Raw genomic sequence first — 19,836 nt, forward strand, 5'->3', positions numbered from 1 at the left:
TCCTTATTATGCTGGAAGCTCCTGTTTCAAGGAGGGAAGGGAAGAGATGGGGGAATATCGGTAATTCTGTAGAATGAATGGGCGGGGAAAGAGATTAGTAAATGAAAATGAGTACATGGTGGCCTTGGGGCTCCTCAGTCTGAGCTCAGCCCATTTGGGGCTCCTCCTAGGTGCTGGGATTCCATCTGCTTCCTGCTCCTTTTGGGTCCCTCGGACCAGCCTCCCAAGGTCATGCAGTGACAGAGCGAATGCTCGCTGGCTACTCGGGAGGCGGTGGACACCCGCGCCGGCGCACTCGCTCAGAGCGGCCTGGTATCCGCCCAGTGGGCGGGGTCTACTCCCGGGGCCGGGGCTGGGGCTGGGGCGTGCGGCGAGCGCGCGAGGGGTCTCGTGGGCGCTCCCGTGGGTGTGGCCCGGGTGGCCGCGAGTGTGTGTGTGGCACGATGTCGTGGTAACTCAGAGGCGCCCAACGGGGTCGCGGGGCGAGCACGCGCGCCGCTGCGGCGCCGGACGTTGCAGGGGGTGTCACATCCGGTGGGGGGCGGGCCTGGCGGACCCCGGAAGTGTGGGCGCGGCTGCGGTTTAACCCGCGGTGGCAGTGGTGGCCCCGGCAGGTGAGCGGGGACTGGGGAGGGTCCCGGCTCTGCCGCAGGCGGGCGGGGCAGAGGGCGACGGTGGGGGGCGGCGCCGGCGGTGGCTCCTGGGGCGCCCCCGCCTGCCCGCCTCACCCTGGCAGAGGCCGGTGATTGGGCACGAGGGGCGCGTGACTCGCGCCGGGGGCCGACGCCCCTGCCCCTCGCGGTGGGAGGGAGGGAGAGCGCGAGGCGCCGCCCCGGCTCCCCTGCAGGTCGCACCTCCAGCCCCGCCCCGCCCCTCATCGCCACCTTTCTTTTTCCACCTCCGTAGCCCCTCGCCCCATAAGTGAGCATCTGCGGTTACAATTCTGACGACATTACAGCCAGTTAGCCCATTGTATAGATGCGGAAGCTGAGGTCTAAGAGTAGGGTCTCACTTGCTAGAGGGCACGCGAGAGACGAGTGGCAGAGTGGGGGTTGGAGGGACTTTGGTCTTTGACTTCCTGGCTTGTGCCCTTTCCCCAGGGCATTGAGAGATGGGACTTTCAGCTTTGGCTTTGTTCAGGACTCAGACTTGGACCTCCTAGCATCATTGACCAGTTCTTACCCCGGGACCCTCTGGGTGCAAAGGGCAGCGGGTGTATACATACCCATTCTGTCCCTGTTTCCTCTCCATTTCCTCCTCAGCCAGTGAGGTGATTTCCCACTTTACCGACGGGAGAAGGAGTCACTTGGAGCTGTTTTGTGAATTACTGGCAGAGTTGACTATACAACTTGGGATTTTAGCCCCTGAGCTGAGGCAGTGCTTTCTCAGCTACACCTTGTCTGGACTCACTTACCCTGGGAATGCCAGTCTTCAGCTCCAGAAACTTCCCAGACTAATTTCTCTTCTCCCCAGCAGTACCTCAGTTTCCCTGTTGCAGCCTAAGGCCTTTTCCGCCGCCTTTATTGGCTCCAGGAGTCCCATTTCCTACTCATGCACCAAGATGCTGCCACCTGACTCTCAGTTCTGTGACTCTTGGCGTTAGAGCTGGAGGTGGTGGTGCCCGAGGAACTGGAGAAAGAAAGACTTTTACTTTGTTGTCCAAAGCTGCAACCCTGCGGAGACCTGAACTCTGTAGTTTCAGGTGGGACTGGGGACTGTTGAAGTGAAAATAATAGATGCTGAAGTGAGTCTTTGTTCTTTGAGGTCACAATGCCCAGAAAAGCCTTTTTCCTACTTGGAAATTTGGTTCTGTGCCTTTGTAATTTCCGTTAAGTAGAAGATTTTCATTGTAGACTTTCTGGGCAGTTTCTGGCCACTGTTTTGCAGGTAACAATAGCTGTGATTTCTTCTTTTTTTTTTTTTAATAGCTGTGATTTCTTGCTTGGCTTCCATTTGTTGGGCACTGTTCTGGGGGTTTCTGAACATACGGTATTCTGCGAACATGTCCAAATAGGTGGTGATTCCATTTTATGGATGAAGTGAGTTGCAGAGATGTTAGATAACCTGGCTAGCGTCACACAGCCAGTAAGTGGCCAAGTTGGTTTATTTATTTATTTTTTGAGATGGCGTTTCACTCTTGCCCAGGCTGGAGTGAAGTGGTGTGATCTCAGCTCACTGCAACCTCTGACCCCACCCCAGGTTCAAGCGATTCTCCTGCCTCAGCCTCCCAAGTAGCTGGGATTATAGGCACCCGCCACCACGCCTGGCTAATTTTTGTATTTTTCAGTAGAGACAGGTTTTCACCATGTTGGCCAGACTGGTCTCAAACTCCTGACTTCAGGTAATCCACCCACTTCGGCCTCCCAAAGTGCTAGGATTACAGGCATGAGCCGCAGTGTCCAGGACAAGGGATTTCTAACCCATCATCTCATTCCGAGGCTAATGTGCTTGTAATCTGTGATACTGCCTCTCAACCCTTTAGTTTCCCTAAGGTACTGGACCTTAAGCATCATTTCTGATGCTTGTTAAAAATACAGAGCTCCACCTCTGGAGATTCTTGTGCTGTTATCTGGAGGAGGGCCCAGAAATCTATTTTTAACAAATGCACTGGGTGATTCTTACTGTAAGGCAAGTTTGGGAAGCACCGCCTTTAAGAACTTTGTAGATTTGCTGGGCCGCTAGTAGCTTAGATGTGAGATTATTCCTGAGGATTCTTGTTTTCTTTTTGTTTATTGCTTTAAAGTTTGTTAATTTGCCCATTGTGTTAACTAGCCATATGAATCATTTCTGGACACTGTTGACCAGTAGTAATAGGGGTTTTCCAGGCTGACAAAATCAGGTCACTGAAGACCTGATTTAATGGATTTCGCTGTTTTAATCAGTTGGATCTCTGTCGTGTGGAAATTCTGTTAGAAGTTTCTTTGAAGGACGTGGCGTTTCCACAAGGTTTTAGTCTGTTCCCAGGTGGTTACCGAATGACAGAGAGGTGTCTAATGGCAGCCCTGTCTGAGGTTTTGCCAGTTTTAATGCATGTTTGTTTAGTAGGTGCTCCTTCCAATTCCTATCTCACCTCTTTATCTTCATTTACTTGTTTATGTGAAAGACTAAGCAAATATCTAACAGGTTTGTCTTGATTTAGCGGGGGCTGACAAGTAGGACCCCTGGGGCTTAGGATGGGCTGGAGAGGGGAGAGAGTCTCCTCAGTGAATTTCAGATAGCTCAGGCAGGTGAGCCTAGCTTTGAAGACCTGTAAGTATTTTTTCAGTCCCACTACTGATTTATCTGGTCCCACCTCAAGCATGACTGAAACTAGTCACAGGGGTAAAGCGTTCTTTTGAAAAAACACTGATTTCTAATTTTCTTTTAGAGAACATACTTTTCTTTTAAATTTGCTGAGGCTTGTTTTATGGCCCAGGATATGGTCTATCTTGGTAAATGTTCTGTGAGCACTTGAGAAGATTGTGTATTCTGCTATTGTTGAGTCAAGTGTTGAGTAACTTTCAATTCAGGCAGGTTGGTTTGTGATGTTGTTCGTCCTGTGTGTTCGTACTGATTTTCGGTGTTCTGTTCTTTCAGTTACTGAGAGAGGGACATTGACACTTCCGATTATAATTGTGGATTTGTCCATTTCCCCTTGTAGTTTTGTCAGTTTGTGTTTCACATGTTTTGAAGCACTGTTGTTAATTGCGTACGCCTTTATGAGTATTATATTTCCCTGTATGAATTGACCTTCTTTGTTGTATTGTATTAGTCTGTTCTGCATGACTCTAAAGGAATACCTGAAGCTGGATAATTTATAAAGAAAAGAGATTCATTTGGCTCACAGTTCTGTAGGCTGTTCAAGAAGCATAGCACCAGCATCTGCTTCTGGTGAGAACTTGGGAAGCTTTTACTCAAGGCAGAAGGTCAAAGGGGGACAGGTGTGTCGCACAGCCAGAGAGGGAGCCAGAGAGATGCTGGGCTCTTTTAAGCAACCATCTTCTCATGTGAACTAAGTGAGCAAGAACTCATTACTGCAGGGAAGGCACCAAGCCGCCCATGCGGGATCTGACCCGTGACTAAACATGTCTCACTAGGCCCCAGCTCCAACACTGGGAATCACATTTTAACAGATTTGGAGGGGTCAGATATCCGAACTATGTCATTTATCATGAAATGACCCTTTTAGCCCCTGGAAATATTCTTTGCTCTGAAGTCTACTTTATCTGATATTAGTATAGCTAATCCAGCTTTAAAAAATTTGTGTTAAGAATTGATTTCCAGAATATGCAAAGAACTTCTACTACTCAACAACAAAAACCAACCCCATTCAAAAATGAGTGAAGGGCTTGAATAGATATTTCTTCAAAGAAATATACAAATGGCCAATAAGCACATGAAAAGATTCTCGACATCACTAGTCATTATGGAATGCAAATCAATACCCCAAGGAGCTACCACTTCACCCATTAGAATGGATATTTAAAAAAAAAAACAGTAAATAATAATTGTTGACAAGGATGTAGAGAAATTGAAACCCTCGTGCTTTTTTGGTGGGAATGTAAAATGGTGTAGCCAGTGGAAAATTGTGTGGCAATTCCTCAAAAAATTAAACATAGAATTGCTGTGTCATCTAGCAGTTCCACTCTTGGGTATATACCACAAGAAGCGAAAGCAGACACTTGAACAAGTATTTGCATATCCATGTTTGTAGCAGCGCTATTTACAGCCACGTGAGTGTCCATTGACAGGTGAACGGATAAACAAAAGAAAAAATCAGGCGCCCGCCACCATACCCAGCTAATTTTTTTTTTTTTTTTTTTTTTTGTATTTTTGGTAGAGACAGGGTTTTACCATGTTGGCCAGGCTGGTCTCAAACTCCTGACCTCAGGTGATCCGCCTGCCTCGGCCTCCCAAAGTGCTGGGATTACAGGCGTGAACCCTGCACTCGTTTGATTCTTTAAAGGCTTGTTAGTTGGGATCAGAACAGCTTTAGGCCCGGGCCTGATTTTTCCTCACTATGGAGGCAATGTTGTCCTTAGTACTTTACCAATGTCCTGTGAATGGTGAGGTGTTTCCACTGTGGCTGGTGGGCATGCAGACTGTTTCTGTTTCAATCTGAGGTCCGAGGATTGTTGCCTTGGACTGGTACAGATCAGTACTAGCTGAGAACTGGTGGGGGACCCTCTGCAGGTTTCTGGGGTTCTCTGTGTGGCCCTTTTCTCTCTGGTACTCTACTCTGTGAACTCTGGCTACGCCGGCCTCCTTGGAGTTTGAATTCCTCTTCTCCACTCCCTGTGCGTTGGGCCTGGAGTCCCTCTAGGAGTTACTTGGAGCAACTGTAGCACTCACTGTCAGGGATCATTATTCTCTGCTGTCTGATGTCCAGTGTTTACAAACCATCGTTGTGTGTGTTTTGTTTGGCTTTGTCTGGCTTTTTAGTTTTTCTGAGGCAGGAGAGTGAGTCTGGTGCTTCTTCCTCCATGTTGGCCGAAAGCAGAAGTCCCCGTCCGGTCAGCATTCTTTGGATACCTGGTGTGTTAGTCCGTTTTTTCATACTGCTATAATAAAAAGAACTGCCCAAGGCTAGGTAACTAATAAAGGAAAGAGGTTTAATTGACTCACACTTCCACACGCTTGGGAGGCTTCAGGAAAGTTACAGTTGTGGAAGGTGAAGTGGGCACATCTTACATGGCGGCAGGTGACAGAGCGTCTGTAGGAGAAACTGTCAAACGCTTATAAAACCACATATCTCATGAGACCTCATTCACTATCACGAGAACAGCACGGGGGAAGCCGCCCCTGTGATCCAGTCACCTCGAACTAGGTCCCTCCCTCCACTTGTGGGGATTACAGGGATTACAATTCAAGATGAGATTCGAGCGAGGACACAGAGTCACACTTTATCACCTTGTATGTGGCCAGTGTTGACCTAGGCGCTGGGATGCAGAAACAAACACGACATGACATGAGCTGTGCTCTTGGGGAGCTCACACTCTTGCTGGAGAAGCATGCTGCTTCCTAAATAAAATGCTGTGTGCTGTGTACGGGGTACCATGGAAGGCAGGATGCACTCTTTGGGAGGAAGGAGCAAGGAAGGCGTTAGAGAGTTGCTGACTTTCGAGGGATGGAGCAGGCATTTTCTTTTTTTTTCCTGAGATGGAGTTTTGCTCTTGTTACCCAGGCTGGAGTGCAATGGCGCGATCTCGGCTCACCGCGACCTCTGTCTCCTGGGTTCAGGCAGTTCTCCTGCCTCAGCCTCCTGAGTAGCTGGAACTAAGGTGTGCACCACCATGCCCAGCTAATTTTTGTATTTTTAGTAGAGACGGGGTTTCACCATGTTGACCAGGATGGTCTCGATCTCTTGACCTCATGATCCACCCGCCTCGGCCTCCCAAAGTGCTGGGATTACAGGCGTGAGCCACCGTGCCCAGCGGAGCAGGCATTTTCTAGATGGGGAAGTGTAGGAAAGAGTATTCCAGGCAGAGAGTGGAGAGTAAGAGCAAAGGCAGGGCAGCCTGTGCTGTGCGCAATCCTTGACAGGGTCCCTGTCGTATTGATCTTTAGAGATCAACATATGGTAAGTGACTGGAAGTTTGGTTTTTGTTCTGGGACAGGTAGGTGGAACAGAAAGAGTTGGGATGGAGTGAGCTACCTGTGGAGAAATAGAGGCTCGGGGTCAGCTGATACAGGGCATTATGTACCAAGCCAAGGAGCCTGAGACTTTGAACATAATACTGAAGTGCTGGGGAGCCATGGGAGGGCCGTGGGAGCTCTGACTGCTCTCTCGAGGTTACTGGGGTGTGCAGAAGAGAGGGCTGGAGAGGGCCGGGCCGGCTCAGGGCAGACATTCTGTGCAAGGATGAGAGTGAGTCCAGAGCTCAGTGCGGTCATGGATCCGGCATTGCCACCCTTTGATAACGGCCTTCGTGGATTCCTGCTTGAGTCAAGAATAGATTTGAGGAGGGCCTGGCTTGGTTTCTCTTTTTCTGTGACCCGTCTGCCTGTTGATGATTCCTCTGGACCCGGAAGTTCTGGGTCAGGCTTGTCACTGGCAGGAGTAGGGGCTGTAGCTGCCTCACCTTATATCTGCCTAGGATGGCCAAACCTCGGTGAGAACCGCGATCTCATCATTTTGGGCTTTGAACAGACACAGCTTGTGTGATCGGTGCACACTCCTGGATGTTTGTCTTGAGTGTGTCTTTGCCTTGACCTCCCTCTTGATCCCTTCTTAAGGGACAGTTGGATCCGATTGCTCAGCTTGCTCTGTGCAGATTAGAATTAGGCTGGGGGAGGAGGGACAGCTGCAGATTGAAATCCTTTCCGAGTCATCTGAACAGTAGGGACAAAGGAGATGCAAGTGGAAGTTGGCGTGAAGTCAGTATGTTTTTCCTTTCAAGTGAGTCATGGGCCAAAGAAGGAAGAGGCCTTGCCAGGTGGCTGGGCTTGACGGTCAGGAAGTTTCAGAAACCAGCTACTTACTAAATCATATGCTTCTTGGTCATCATTTTGATTGATGCTGAATGCTGTTGATCTGATTACAGATTGTTGATTCAGCGATTGGAGTTATGTTTCTGTGTTGACTGATGCCATCTCTGGAGGAATCTTAAATTCTGTGTCCTCAGAGTCCACACAGGAAGTGCAGAGTTGCAGAGGTAAGAATGGGCTGAGTGTCTGCGCTGCGCCATGGTGTTAGAAATCACGACAGTTTATTGACTCCAGCCTGAGAGCCAGACTTTAGACTTTCTAGGTATGAAACTCAGTGTGTCCTTAGAAAAGCTCCATCCTTTTTTTTTTTTTTTTTTTGAGTTGGAGTCTTGCTCTGTCTCCAGGCTGGAGTGCAGTGGCAGGATCTCGACTCACCGCACCCTCCACCTTGCAGGTCCAAGCAGTCTCCTGCCTCAGTCTCCCAAGTAGCTGGGACTACAGGCATGCGCCACCACACCCAGCTGATTTTTGTATTTTTAGTAGAGATGGGGTTTCATGATGTTGGCCAGGATGGTCTCGATTTCTTGACCTTGTGATCTGCCTGCCTCGGCCTCCCATAGTGCTGGGATTACAGGTGTGAGCCACCGCGCCCGGCCAAAAGCTGCATCTTATAGAAGACACTGAGGCACGGAGATTTTAAATTACCCACCCAGGCTCTCCCCAGCCAGTAAGCGAGAGTGCAGGCTGTCTGCCTTACAGATTCAGAGCCTTTAGTCTCTGGGTCTCCCCTGCAGAGCTGAGGTTCAAAGGAGGCACTGCTCCTGTGCTACCAGGGCTCCTGGGCCTGTACCCCTGTTTGGACTTTAGTCTGAGGGCTGGTGAAGGAGAGTAGTTACCACTCTAGTATTTGTTAGGATAGCATTATGCTGTGTTCTGAACAAAATATAACAGGTCCTACTCTTGAGGGGTCTAGTTGAAGATGTCCCTACTAACCACCATTTGTTAGGTTAGTCCCCAGAGCCAGGCCTGGTGTTTGGTGGATGTGGACTTGATTGAGGCAGTCTAGCAAGCGCGGGGCCTGTGAAGCTGTGCGGCCTCCATTGCAGTTCAGGCTCTGTACTTCCTCCCTGTGAGACTGTGGCAGGCACAGAACTTCAGTTTCTCCTCTTTAAAATGTGGAAAGGCCGGGCGCAGTGGCTCACACCTTTAATCCCAGCACTTGGGGAGGCCGAGGTGGTCAGGAGATTGAGACCATCCTGGCCAACATGGTGAAACCCCATCTCTATTAAAAATACAAAAAATTAGCCGGACGTGGTGAAGTGCGCCTTTAGTCCAGCTACTCGGGAGGCTGAGGCAGGAGAATCGCTTGAACCTGGGAGGCGGAATTTGCAGTGAGCTGAGATTGCACCACTGCACTCCAGCCTGGCGACAGAGTGAGACTCCGTCTCAAAAAAAAAAAATGAGGAAAGGCCGAGGATGGACAGCAACACGGGCACAGTGAGGATTACCTGAGTTGCTGCGCATAGAACGCCCAGGACAGCCTCTGGACTGTAAGCAGTCTCTAAACCTCAGACGCAGGGCCTGTCACAGTTCCTGACACTGATCGGACAATGAGGCTCTGCAGGGCAACTGGGCAGGACATGGTAAGGCCTGGTTTGACGACTCCCCGCCCTGCGCTGCTGGCGAGACATCATAGCTGAAAGGGAGTGGAGGAGGGGACAGGGCAGGGGCGGGTGAGGGTTGGGAGCAGCAGAGGTAAGGGGTTAGGGCAGTGGTCTTAAGGGCCAACTCTAGGTCAAGGGGGAAACCGAGCTGTGAGAACAGGGCTCTCCCTGACCGCTTTGCCCATAGCATGTGCACTGTGAAGTAGTCTGTGCAGTGGGGCTTGGATTAAATGTTCTGTTTGGAAAAAAAGAAAAAAATTCTTCTCCTTTGAAAAAGATTGAAAGTGACAGGATTAGGCTAAACAGGGCAAATGGTCAGAGGAGGGAGGCGTCCTGTCTAGACAGGCTAGGCTATCCACCGCCCCCCGCCTCCCATTGACAGCTGGGAGATGAGGGAAGGAGCGGGGCAGTATGGCCAGCCTCAGGGAAGCAGTGTGATAGGACACATTCATCCAGGGACCCTGGTGGGATGTGAGAGAGAGACCCTGGAGGTGGGAAGACCAGTTTGCAGCCTGCACGGGACAGGGATGGGTGCGTGTAAGAGCCTTGGGAACACTGACTAGCTAAAACTTGGTGATTGGACATCAGGGGTTGGGGGACCCACATATCTGAGCTGACCTGGAGGCCTGGAAGTCAGGGCTGGGAGCCAAAGTCACTGATAGAAGCAGAGACTGGGAGGAAAGCCTAGTTAGGGGGAGAAAAAAGGTTGAAGAGTGAGAGGAGTGGTGATGGAGGAGTGCTGGAATGCAGGTGTGTGTGGAGATTCAGCAGGTTTGGGAGGAGGTTCTTTAGGGGATGGGCGGGTCAGCAAGGCCAAGCCAGCGGACTAGGAGACTCGGTGTGAGTGCTGGTCTCTGCAGCCTGCCCTGTGCTGACAGAACCTCGCAGCCGGAGGGGCGGCTTAATTTCCTGAAGTCTGCCACTCCGGTGCCTCCCACTCTTTGGCACAGTGATGGGTTCATTGTTCTTGAGTCTTCTCACTTGAGGGCCCTGCCTCTGGGCAAAGAGGCGTCAGATGGAGTTTTTCAGTGGATGCAGGAGCATTCAGTTGTTATGTAAATATTTACGTAAAGATGACAGTTTCCTTCATAAAGCGATTTCCTTGTCAAGAGAGAGTGTACATTCCCCGCACATGCGCTTCTGTTTGAGGACTCTTGTCTAGATTGGTTTGGAGCTCGTTTCAGAAAGCCACACCCTTTGCTTCCCTTTGGGATCGGCTCTTTCAGAGTCCTCTAGGTCCAGACCTAGCTCGGTGCCTGGCACAGTTGACAGGCAGCATTTCATAACAGTAAGTCATGACGGTGTGGGAATTAAGACTGCCTGGTGCCTGCCTGCCAAGGGCTGGGCCTGCCGCCTGGTGGTCTTGTTTAATTATCATTTAATCCTTACAACCCCGTGATGTTGGGAGTATTAGCCCCATTTTACACATGAGAAACAAAAGAGAAAGGCTGAATGATTTGCCCAAGGTTACATAGCTAGTGAAAGGTCAAGATGGGATTCAAATCTAGGAGTTTTTGCCTCCAAAGCCCCTTCATGTCATCTTAACTATTTATCCCTGATGGGTGGGAGGAATCTCCAACCCTAACCCAGCTCCAACCCCAGCAATTCCTTAGAAAGAATGAAAACCAGCTAGGGACGTGGCACAGGCCTGGACTCCCAGCTGTTTGCGGGGTCAGGTGGATTGCTGGAGTCCAAGAATTTGAGGCTGTGAGGTGAGCTATTGTTGCGCCCCGGCACTCCAGCCTGGGCCACAGAGTGACAGGGTGAGACCTTCATCTCTTAAAAAAAAAAAGAAAACGGCCGGGCGCGGTGGCTCAAGCCTGTAATCCCAGCACTTTGGGAGGCCGAGGTGAGTGGATCACGAGATCAAGAGATCGAGACCATCCTGGTCAAGATGGTGAAACCCCGTCTCTACTAAAAATACAAAAATTAGCTGGGCATGGTGGCATGTGCCTGTAATCCCAGCTACTCAGGAGGCTGAGGCAGGAGAATTGCCTGAACCCAGGAGGCGGAGGTTGCGGTGAGCCGAGGTCGCGCCATTGCACTCCAGCCTGGGTAACGAGTGAAACTCCGTCTCAAAAAAAAAAAAAAAAGAAAACTAAAAATGCAAAAAAGGCCGGGCACAGTGGCTCACACCTGTAATCCCAGCACTTTGGGAGGCTGAGGTGGGTGGATCACGAGGTCAGGAGATTGAGACCATCCTGGCTAACACGGTGAAACCCCGTCTCTACTAAAAAATACAAAAAAAAATTAGCTGGGCGTGGTGGCGTGTGCCTGTAGTCCCAGCTACTCGGGAGGCTGAGGCAGGAGAATTGCTTGAACCTGAGAGGCGGAGGTTGCAGTGAGCCGAGATCTCACCACTATACTGCAGCCTGGGCGACAGAGCAAGACTCCATTTCAAAAAAAAAAAAAGAAAACTAAAAACGGCTCCCTCTTCATGCTTTACACTGTTAACTTTTCCAGTTGTAGGGACGGTCAGTTCAGTGCTGCTTTGGGTCAGGTGAGAAGGACTTGAGGATTTTTTTTTTAACTTCCTGTGGGAAGTTGGGAAACAAAACAGCTTGATACTTGGATGCACAGCTGGAATCATTCTGGGAAAAGAAAACCGGATCAGGTTCACAAATATGTCCTCATTAAGCAGCATGACTAGGAGGGTTTCTAAGGCAGCAGCAGGTGTTTCTGACATACGGGCTAAGATCGGGCCAGTTCCTTTTTAACAGGTTGGACTTTGCAGGTTGCCCTGGCGACAGCTGCTTCTGATACCATAGGTGGATGTGTGGAATGTGTGAGAAACCAAGGGATTTCGGGCTTGAGGTCGCTGGCAAGTACGTGTTGTGTGGTAAGGCGAGGAGAGTGGTGGAGGCGGGAACCCACCTGCCCAATCTCAGCACCCCAGGGTTTTCAGGAGTGACCCCATGCGGTGGAATAATTTATATTTGTTCAGTGCTAGGAATTTGCAAAGCTCTTTTGGGCTGTTCGCTTATCTGAGCCACACAGCAGCCTCTGAGGTGGGATTGTCATCATGGTCCTCCATTAAGGAACCTGGAGTTAAAGGACTTGATGACGGTCACACAGTTAAAGAGCTGTAGCGCCTGAGCACAACCTCAAGGCGTCTGTTTGCAAATTCCCTGCCTGCACAGGACAGAATTCTGTGCAGACACAGAATCTGGGGGGAGAGTTGGCAGCCACTTAGATAGAGGCCAGGGGTAAGGCGCAGTGCAGATTGTCTCTGGGATTGGCATGCCACACTCTGATCTCACTGCCCTCACTGTCTAGAAAATGCTGCATTTTGCAGTCCAGCTTTACGTTTTTTTTTGAAGGTTATCCTTGTAAAGGATCTCTGATCAGTGGAAACGGTTTGTTTTTGAGCTGATTAGCTCATTGAGGAAAACCATCAGTGTGTGGCCTTTTTCCCCTGATAAGAATAGATGTGGAAGGCTGCCCCAAGTTTGAACCCTCCCCAGAGTCCCCCTTCCACCCCGCCTGCCAGGAAGTTCTGTGGCCTCCCCTACTGGGCACATGGCACTGTCTTTGGCGTAAATCCACTGGCCCTGTGCTATCTTTTACCAGATCGTGTACCCCGTGCTCAAGAGCTGTAGGATCGATTTAGTCAAAATATAAAGTAACAGAAGAAGTTGAGACCAGAGATCAAAGCAGCAGGTGCCAGGTGACCGGTCCGGCTACACCCAGAAATGCTGCTTCCTCGGTTCTTACGGCAAAGCTCTGGTGCGTTCAGCCTGTGCCCCCACCCCAGCCTCCTTCAGTGCATTGTGGCAAACAGTGGGGCTCCAGGATGCCTGTGGGATGTCTTTGTCGCCTCTCCCCTCTTCCCCACCCACTTTCTGTGATCTGTATCCTTGCACGGGTCTCCCATAGAGGATGTGGTGTCAGTTTCAGGTGACACACAGCAGCCAGTGGGTTTTGATGGTCTGCTCAGAGTTTTTCACAACTTTGAGTTGGCTACTGAAATTTAGAAATGGGAAGGTGCACCTGGGTGTGACTTTCTGGCTTCCCTTTGGAGAACCGATGGGTCTGGAAAGCTGGCAAGGCTGCAGGAGGGGCCTGGAACCGCCAGGGCCGCTTTCCAGCTGGACGTACTCCCTGCCTGGCGCTTGGCCTCCTCCCTTGTAGGCCACTGGGGTTGGGACCTCTGGTGGGGGTGAAAACTACAGAGAGACAGCTTGAAAAAGCAAGAGGAAAAAACAAAAGCAAGTTCTTTCTTCCCAGGGGCTGTTAGGCCAAAGGGGCACTTTTCCTTTTCTCTCTGCGAGGAACGCAGACTAGCTGAGGCACAGCTTTCTCACCTGTTCCCTCCCAGCCAGATGGCTTTCAAGTTGATGGTATCACCCCAGAAAAGGTGTTTCCTGCTGTACTGTGAACCTGTGCGGCCGCCTGCCTCACAGCTCTCCCTCCGTCCCCGCTCCCAGCCACTTGGCTCTGCAGTGGCTCCCACTGGGCTGTGCTGCTGCCGGTGTGGCTCGAGCAGACCCCTGTGGCCAAGCTTTCCTGGCCCACAGAGCGGTCGTCTCTACTCTTCACTCTGTTGGTCTCTGCCTCTGTTATGCCGCTCTCACCTGTATTCATGATGGACGAATGTGAGTATTTTTGGCTTTTTAAAACTAGGACCAGCTCTTACCTGTGAATGCTGTGTCTGGCTCATAGTACAACCCTCGCAAATATTTGCTCACATCCTGCCCCCATTTATCCTTCCTCCTGTGATGGGGGCCCTCACAGTGTTCTTGGCAAATGCCATTGCTTCAAAAGCGTTTACTCAGTAAAGGAGTGGAGAAATGCAGGCAGGCAGGGATGAGTGGGCAAGGCCCCGTTCTCTGTCCCCACGTCTTCACTGACTTGTTCTCCCCTTCCTCTCTCCATCACTTCTTGGGCAGATGTTATTATGTGCTCTCTGAGATCCAGTCTCTGCTGGATTTGGGATGACGAAGATGAATGAGACATTCTCCTTGTCTTCAAGGGGTTGATTTATTCTCACCCTCAACAACTCCCTGCTCCTGCATGGCAAGCCCCGGAGGTCACTGAGCATCTTGGCAGTGGGAGGGGCTCTGGACCAGGGCCCTGGTACTGAGAGGCCAAGGTAGTTGGACTCGTCACACCCGCTAGAAACAAAAGTGCATGGACTCTGGGTCCCTGAAGGACGTCTCAGGAACCCCCTAGTTCTCTACTTTGGAACATCTGTGGTGGCCAGGGCCACTCTGAGAAGTGTCACTTTGGACTTGTCCCTTGCGTTGGGTGATGGAGTCAGACACCACCAGCAGTGGATGCCCAGATTTCAGAGGCATCTTCTTAGTGAGCAGCTGTGTGGGCTGTGGGTAGAAGAGTTTCCCGTTCTCCCTCCTTCTCCATATTAGGGACCCAGGGAAGTACTTGCTGCTTCCAGCTGGTGGCTCTGAGGAGCAGGTGATGGCTGTGGGACTGGTGAGAGGAAGGCACCTGTAATTTCCAGGGGTGGGTGATGCTGTGGTAAACCCCATAAGGTGGCACTTGTCTGCCCAGCCTCAGATGCTGTGTGAGGGGGGTGAGGTGGGTCTCCCCAACCCGGAGGCAGGGACAGGGAGGGACGGGATAATCGGTGTGCTTGCACGGGCTCCTCATTTCTGGATCTAGGGCCTTATGGCTAAACACCTTATCCTCATTGCAGCCCTCTGATGGGCCCAGCAGGTGGGGCAAAGATGTTGGAGAAATGAAAACACCTGCATAGCGGGGCAAAACCTGCTTCTTTCTGGGATTCATTTTATTGCTGAAATAGGGGGCACTTAAGCTCATGCTGGCTTTACATACTAGAGAGGTTATGTAGATTAACGGGAGCATTTCCAGAGGGCTTTGATCTCTTTGTTTGTTTTTTCAATTAAAGACCAGTGTGATAATACAGAGGGCTTTGATTTCAGAAGAAAAGAGCCATGTAAGGGTTTGGTTGCCCATTTTACAGATAAGGAAAATTGAGTCCCAAAAAAGAGAATATCTGACCTCCAGCCATTTGGCAAAGTTGGGAGTAGGGTTCTGAGCACTCCTTATTCAGGACGTGTTTGTCTGCTATATTCCAGCAGTGCCTTCTGAAACGGGAGCCCCACGAGCAGAGGAGGCAGCAGCTTCCCAGACTCAGCCTCCATGTAGTGGGGACTCCTGGCCTGTTAGAAGGCTGACATCATTGCAGCACCATTTTCATGTGACTCCCTTGCGGAGCTGACCGGAGCTTGGGCTCTCTTCTCATGAGCTGTGGCCGCGACGTTCTGCCCGTTGGTCTTGACAGTGTGTGATGCTGCCTCCCTCTGCGATGTGCATTGTTACATGACTGCAAATCTGGAACCTAAATCCCAGCATGAAAGACCCCTGTCTTATGCACCTGGGTGTCACCTGTCCCTCCTGTCTTGTGCTAGGACAGGGTGTCACCTGTCCCTCCGTGCGCACACAGAGCCAAGCCTTAGGAAGTGCCCTTGGAGTCCTGGGTGGGGACTCACTCTGTAGAAACAGCATTGCCTGTGTTCTCTTTGTGCCTCTGCCATGACTGGGTGACAAAGCCCATTCTCCCCCGGAGTCTCTGCTTTTCCTCCGTCAGATGGGGCTGTGTCCACCTGAGTCCCCTCAGAGTGTTGGGGAAAGGGAAAGATAAGATAATAGATGCCAAACTAGTCAGATCCAGGTAGCCTAGTTAAAATGAAAACGTCATTAAAAATTAAGAATTGGGCAGGCACGGTGGCTCATGCCTGTAATCCCAGCACTTTGGGAGGCTGGGGCAAGTGAGTCACTTGAGGTCAGGAGTTCAAGCCCAGCCTGGCTAACATGGTAAAACTCCATCTCTATTAAAAATACAGAAATAGGCCAGCTTGGTGGCAGGCATCTGTAATCCCAGCTACTTGGGAGGCTGAGACAGGATAACTGCTTTAACCCGGGAGGTAGAGGTTGCAGTGAGCCAAGATTGTGCCACTGCACTCCAGCCTGGGCAACAGAGCCAGACTCTGTCTTAAAAAAAAAAAAAATTAGGAATCCTGGAGATTCTGCAGTTCTAGGTCTGGAGGAGGACTTAGGACTCTGGCTTTAAACAAGGACTCAAGGTGACTCTGAGGGACATGTTGAGAATCCCTGGACCAGTTAAGGCATTGCCATTCTAAAGTGACATCACTCTCTCAGCCGCCCCTGTGAGGCTGGGGTGATATTGATGCCCACTGTGTAAGATGGTTGCCAGGGTGCTCATAGCAGCAAATGCTTAGTGGTGCTTACTGTGTTCCACACGCTGCTCTGTTTTACAGATGGAGAAACTGAGGCACAAAGGGGTTAGATGACACAGCTAGTAAGTGGCAGAGCTGGGTTCATACTGAGGCAGTCTGGCTCCAGAGTCTCATCTCTTAACCTCTAGACCAGTGGCTCTCAAAGTGTGTTTCAAGGGGACCCCTGGAGGTTTCCAAAGATCCTTTCAGGCCATCCATGAGGTTAGAGTGGTTTTCATAATAATCCTGAGACAACATTTTCTTTTTCACTCTCTTTTCTTGCGTGAATATACAGGGCAGTTTTCAGAGGCTGCATGACCCGTGATCACATCATCATTCTGGTGGCTAATGGAAGGTGTTGCTTGCGTGTTCTTGTATTTTAAAAATTTCTCAGCTGGGTGTGGTGGCTCACACCTGTTATCCCAGCACTTTGGGAGGCTGAGGCGGGAGGATTACTTGAGTACAGGAGTTTGAGACCAGCCTGGATCAAATAGTGAGACCTCATCTCTACAAAAAATTAAAAAAAAATTAGCTGGGTATGATGACACATGCCTGTAGTCCCGGTTACTCAGGAGGCTGAGGTGAGAGGATTGCTTGAGTCTGTGAGGTTGAGGCTGGAGTGAGCTGAAATCGTGCCATTGCACTCTAGCGAGCGATAGAGTGAGACCTTGTTTCAAAAAAAATTTTCTTCCACTTTTAATTTCTAACATGGTAAATACTGATAGCTATAATCCACACAAACAAAACTCTTTGGAGTCCTCAGAAACATTGCGAGTGAACCGAGGTCCCGAGACCAAAAAGTTTGCGATGTGTTATTCGAGGCTGTGATGCCTTAAATATGATATTCGTTAAACATCTGGTGACATTCCCATGGTAAACAGCTAGCGGGAGAATTGGTGCCTGTCCCAGGGAATCTCAGCTCTTCTCGGGCCTCCCCATGCGTGGAGACCTCCGTGTAGGAGACTGAGTCCTGAACCTGCTGGGTGCTTTCGCAGATGGCGGTGCTGACTGCGCTGCTTGTGTGTGGTCAGCCAGCTGCCCGAGGCGGAGCTTCCATCCTCCACCTGGCTGCACCTGCGGCGCCCAACCCTGACTGCAGGAGTGAGCAGGTGCTCTATGATGGGTGTCCCCTAGGGTGGAGCCGGTCTGGGTGCAGCTGCTGTGGCTGGGTGAGTTCTCGGCTAGGTCATGCTGAGGCCTTCATGAGAAGTCATTGCTGTGGTACTGGAATCTGTTGGCACCGAGCCAGCACCTTGCCTGTGCCATCCCATTGAACCTCTCACCCACCCTGTGAGGGAGGTGCTGGTGTGAGACTCATTTTATAGGTGAAGAGCTCAAGGCTCAGGGAGGTTCCGCCTGTGCCTGTGGCAGGGCCTGGACTCGATCTGTGTCTGGCTGGCTGAAGCCTGGGCCCCTGATGTGTTTCGGTATCTTCACAGTGTTGCTCCTGCTGTGGCCAGCTCATTGGGGTTTGGATTTGGGGTGTGTTGGCAGGGTTCCTCCCAGAGTTCTGCTCCAGCCCAGGCCGTCTACACGCTGCTCTTCCCCTGCTCCAGCTTTTACTTCTTTTCTTTTTCTTTTTCTTTTTTTTTTTTTTTTTGAGACGGAGTCTCGCTCTTGTTACCCAGGCTGGAGTGCAATGGCGCGATCTCGGCTCACCGCAACCTCCGCCTCCTGGGTTCAGGCAATTCTCCTGCCTCAGCCTCCTGAGTAGCTGGGATTACAGGCACGCGCCACCGTGCCCAGCTAATTTTTTTTTTTGTATTAATAGAGACGGGGTTTCACAATGTTGACCAGAATGGTCTCGATCTCTCGACCTCGTGATCCACCCGCCTCGGCCTCCCAAAGTGCTGGGATTACAGGCTTGAGCCACCGCGCCCGGCCTCTTTTTCTTTTCTTCTTTTTTTTCTGAGACAGAGTCTCACTCGGTTGCCCAGGCTGGAGTGGAGTGGCATGATCTCCGCCCACTGTAACCTCCGCCCCCCGGGTTCAAGTGACTCTGGTGCCTCAGCCTCCTGGGTAGCTGGGATTATAGGTGTGTGCCACCACGCCTGGCTAATTTTATATTTTTAGTAGAGAGAGGGTTTCACCATGTTGGCCAGGCTGGTCTTGAACTCCCGACCTCAGGTGATCTGCCTATCTCGGCCTCCCAAAGTGCTGAGATAACAGGCATGAGCCACTGTGCCTGGCCCAGCTTTTCTTATTTTTCTTATTTTATTTTACAATTTTTACAATCTGATGCTATATTGCCTAGGCTGGTCTTGAACTCTTGGCCACAAATGAGCCTTCTACCTTGCTCTCCCAAAGTGTTGGGATTACAGGTGTGAGCCAGTGTGTCCAACCTGGCTCTGGGGCTTTAGACCAAGGGTTTTTGGAGCAGTAAGGTGAGATGTGGACAGAATGCATGTTTGAGTTTTGGCTCTGCCATTTGCTGGCTGTGACTCCTACCTTTCAGATGCCCTGTCTGCATATGACATGGTTGCTGCTACCTCTCCTTGTGAGGGGAGGGGAGACAGCCCGGGGAAACTGACACTGCACGTGCTCAGAAACCAGGGGTCTCCACTGTGATGCAGCTGGCCCTGGACCACCTGTGTCAATCTCTCCAGGAGGGATTCCAGATTTCTCAGCCTTGCCTTGACCTACTGATGCGGAGCTGTGTGGGAGGGGCTGGCCACCTGTGTCATCAGTGAGCGTTCCTGGAATTCAGGCATACACTGAAGTTTGGCAATCCCTGCTTAGAGGTTGGGGGCCACTTTTAACCCTCAGGAGATAAATACTGGTCACACCCCTATATGCATAGCTCCCTATCAGTGGCCATATGATTTATTGTTTGAGCCAGGGCACGCTTGAGCATGGAGGGTTCCCCTGAGGAGTGCACTGGGACTTTGGGGCACCTGGGAACATGTGCTCATCGTTTCTCAGTTCTCCTTTTGTCTTTCTGATGGCCCTAGGAGATGCTGTTTCCTTCCTACTGCAAAGGGGGAAACTGAGACCTGGAGAAGGTTGCGTCGGACCACACAGCTGTAACCTTGGTCCTTGATTCTAGAATGCCTTTTCAGCTGGGTCGTCAGCTTTGGCTCACCCTAGCTGAGTGCTGGTGCAGGTGCGCTGTAAAGGACCCTAGATTGCTGTGGTGTTGGAATCTTTTGAAAACTAAACCTTTGTAATGAGAAAAACCAACATTAAAGCTATGGGGCCGGACACCTTGGCACATACTTGTAATCCCACCACTTTGGGAGGCCAAGGCGGGAGAATCGCTTGAGCCCAGGAGTCTGAGACCAGCCTGGGCAAAATAGTGAGACCCTGTCTCTACAAAAAATTTAAAAATTAGCTGGAGGTGGTGATGTATACCTATAGTGCCAGCTACTCGGGAAGCTGAGGTGGGAGGATCATTGGAGCCCAGGAGATCAAGGCTGCAGTCAGCCCTGTTTGCGCCATTGCTCTCCAGCCTGGGCAACAGAGTCTGTGTCAAAAAATGAAATGAAATGAAATGAAGAAATGAAATGAAATGAAATGAGGAAATGAAATGATGAAATGAAATGATG

General features: G+C 50.7%; 1 protein-coding gene across 11 annotated transcripts in view; it reads left to right on the forward strand.

The window, feature by feature from the left end:
* The first annotated feature begins 1,634 nt into the window (after positions 1 to 1,634).
* VPS37C (VPS37C subunit of ESCRT-I) overlaps positions 1,635 to 19,836 on the forward strand; it is a 30,590-nt gene continuing 12,388 nt past the window's right edge. For 3 of the 11 annotated variants that reach the window (XM_064364839.1, XM_064364838.1, XM_064364841.1), the window contains exon 1: positions 6,442 to 7,634. Coding sequence is in view for 1 of the 11 variants with exons in the window: in XM_064364835.1 (XP_064220905.1) it covers positions 2,053 to 2,085 (33 nt within the window). In the remaining 10 variants the exon portion in view is untranslated. Of the gene's footprint in view, positions 2,086 to 6,441; positions 7,635 to 11,274; positions 12,798 to 19,836 lie in introns of those variants that run through there. The other 8 variants (XM_012454354.3, XM_012454355.3, XM_064364835.1 and 5 more) reach the window with 8 other exon arrangements.

The sequence above is a fragment of the Aotus nancymaae genome, unplaced genomic scaffold, assembly GCF_030222135.1.
Source record: "Aotus nancymaae isolate 86718 unplaced genomic scaffold, 86718_ANA_hifiasm-v0.15.2.pri h1tg000059l, whole genome shotgun sequence".
In the NCBI taxonomy this organism is placed as follows: Eukaryota; Metazoa; Chordata; class Mammalia; order Primates; family Aotidae; genus Aotus; species Aotus nancymaae.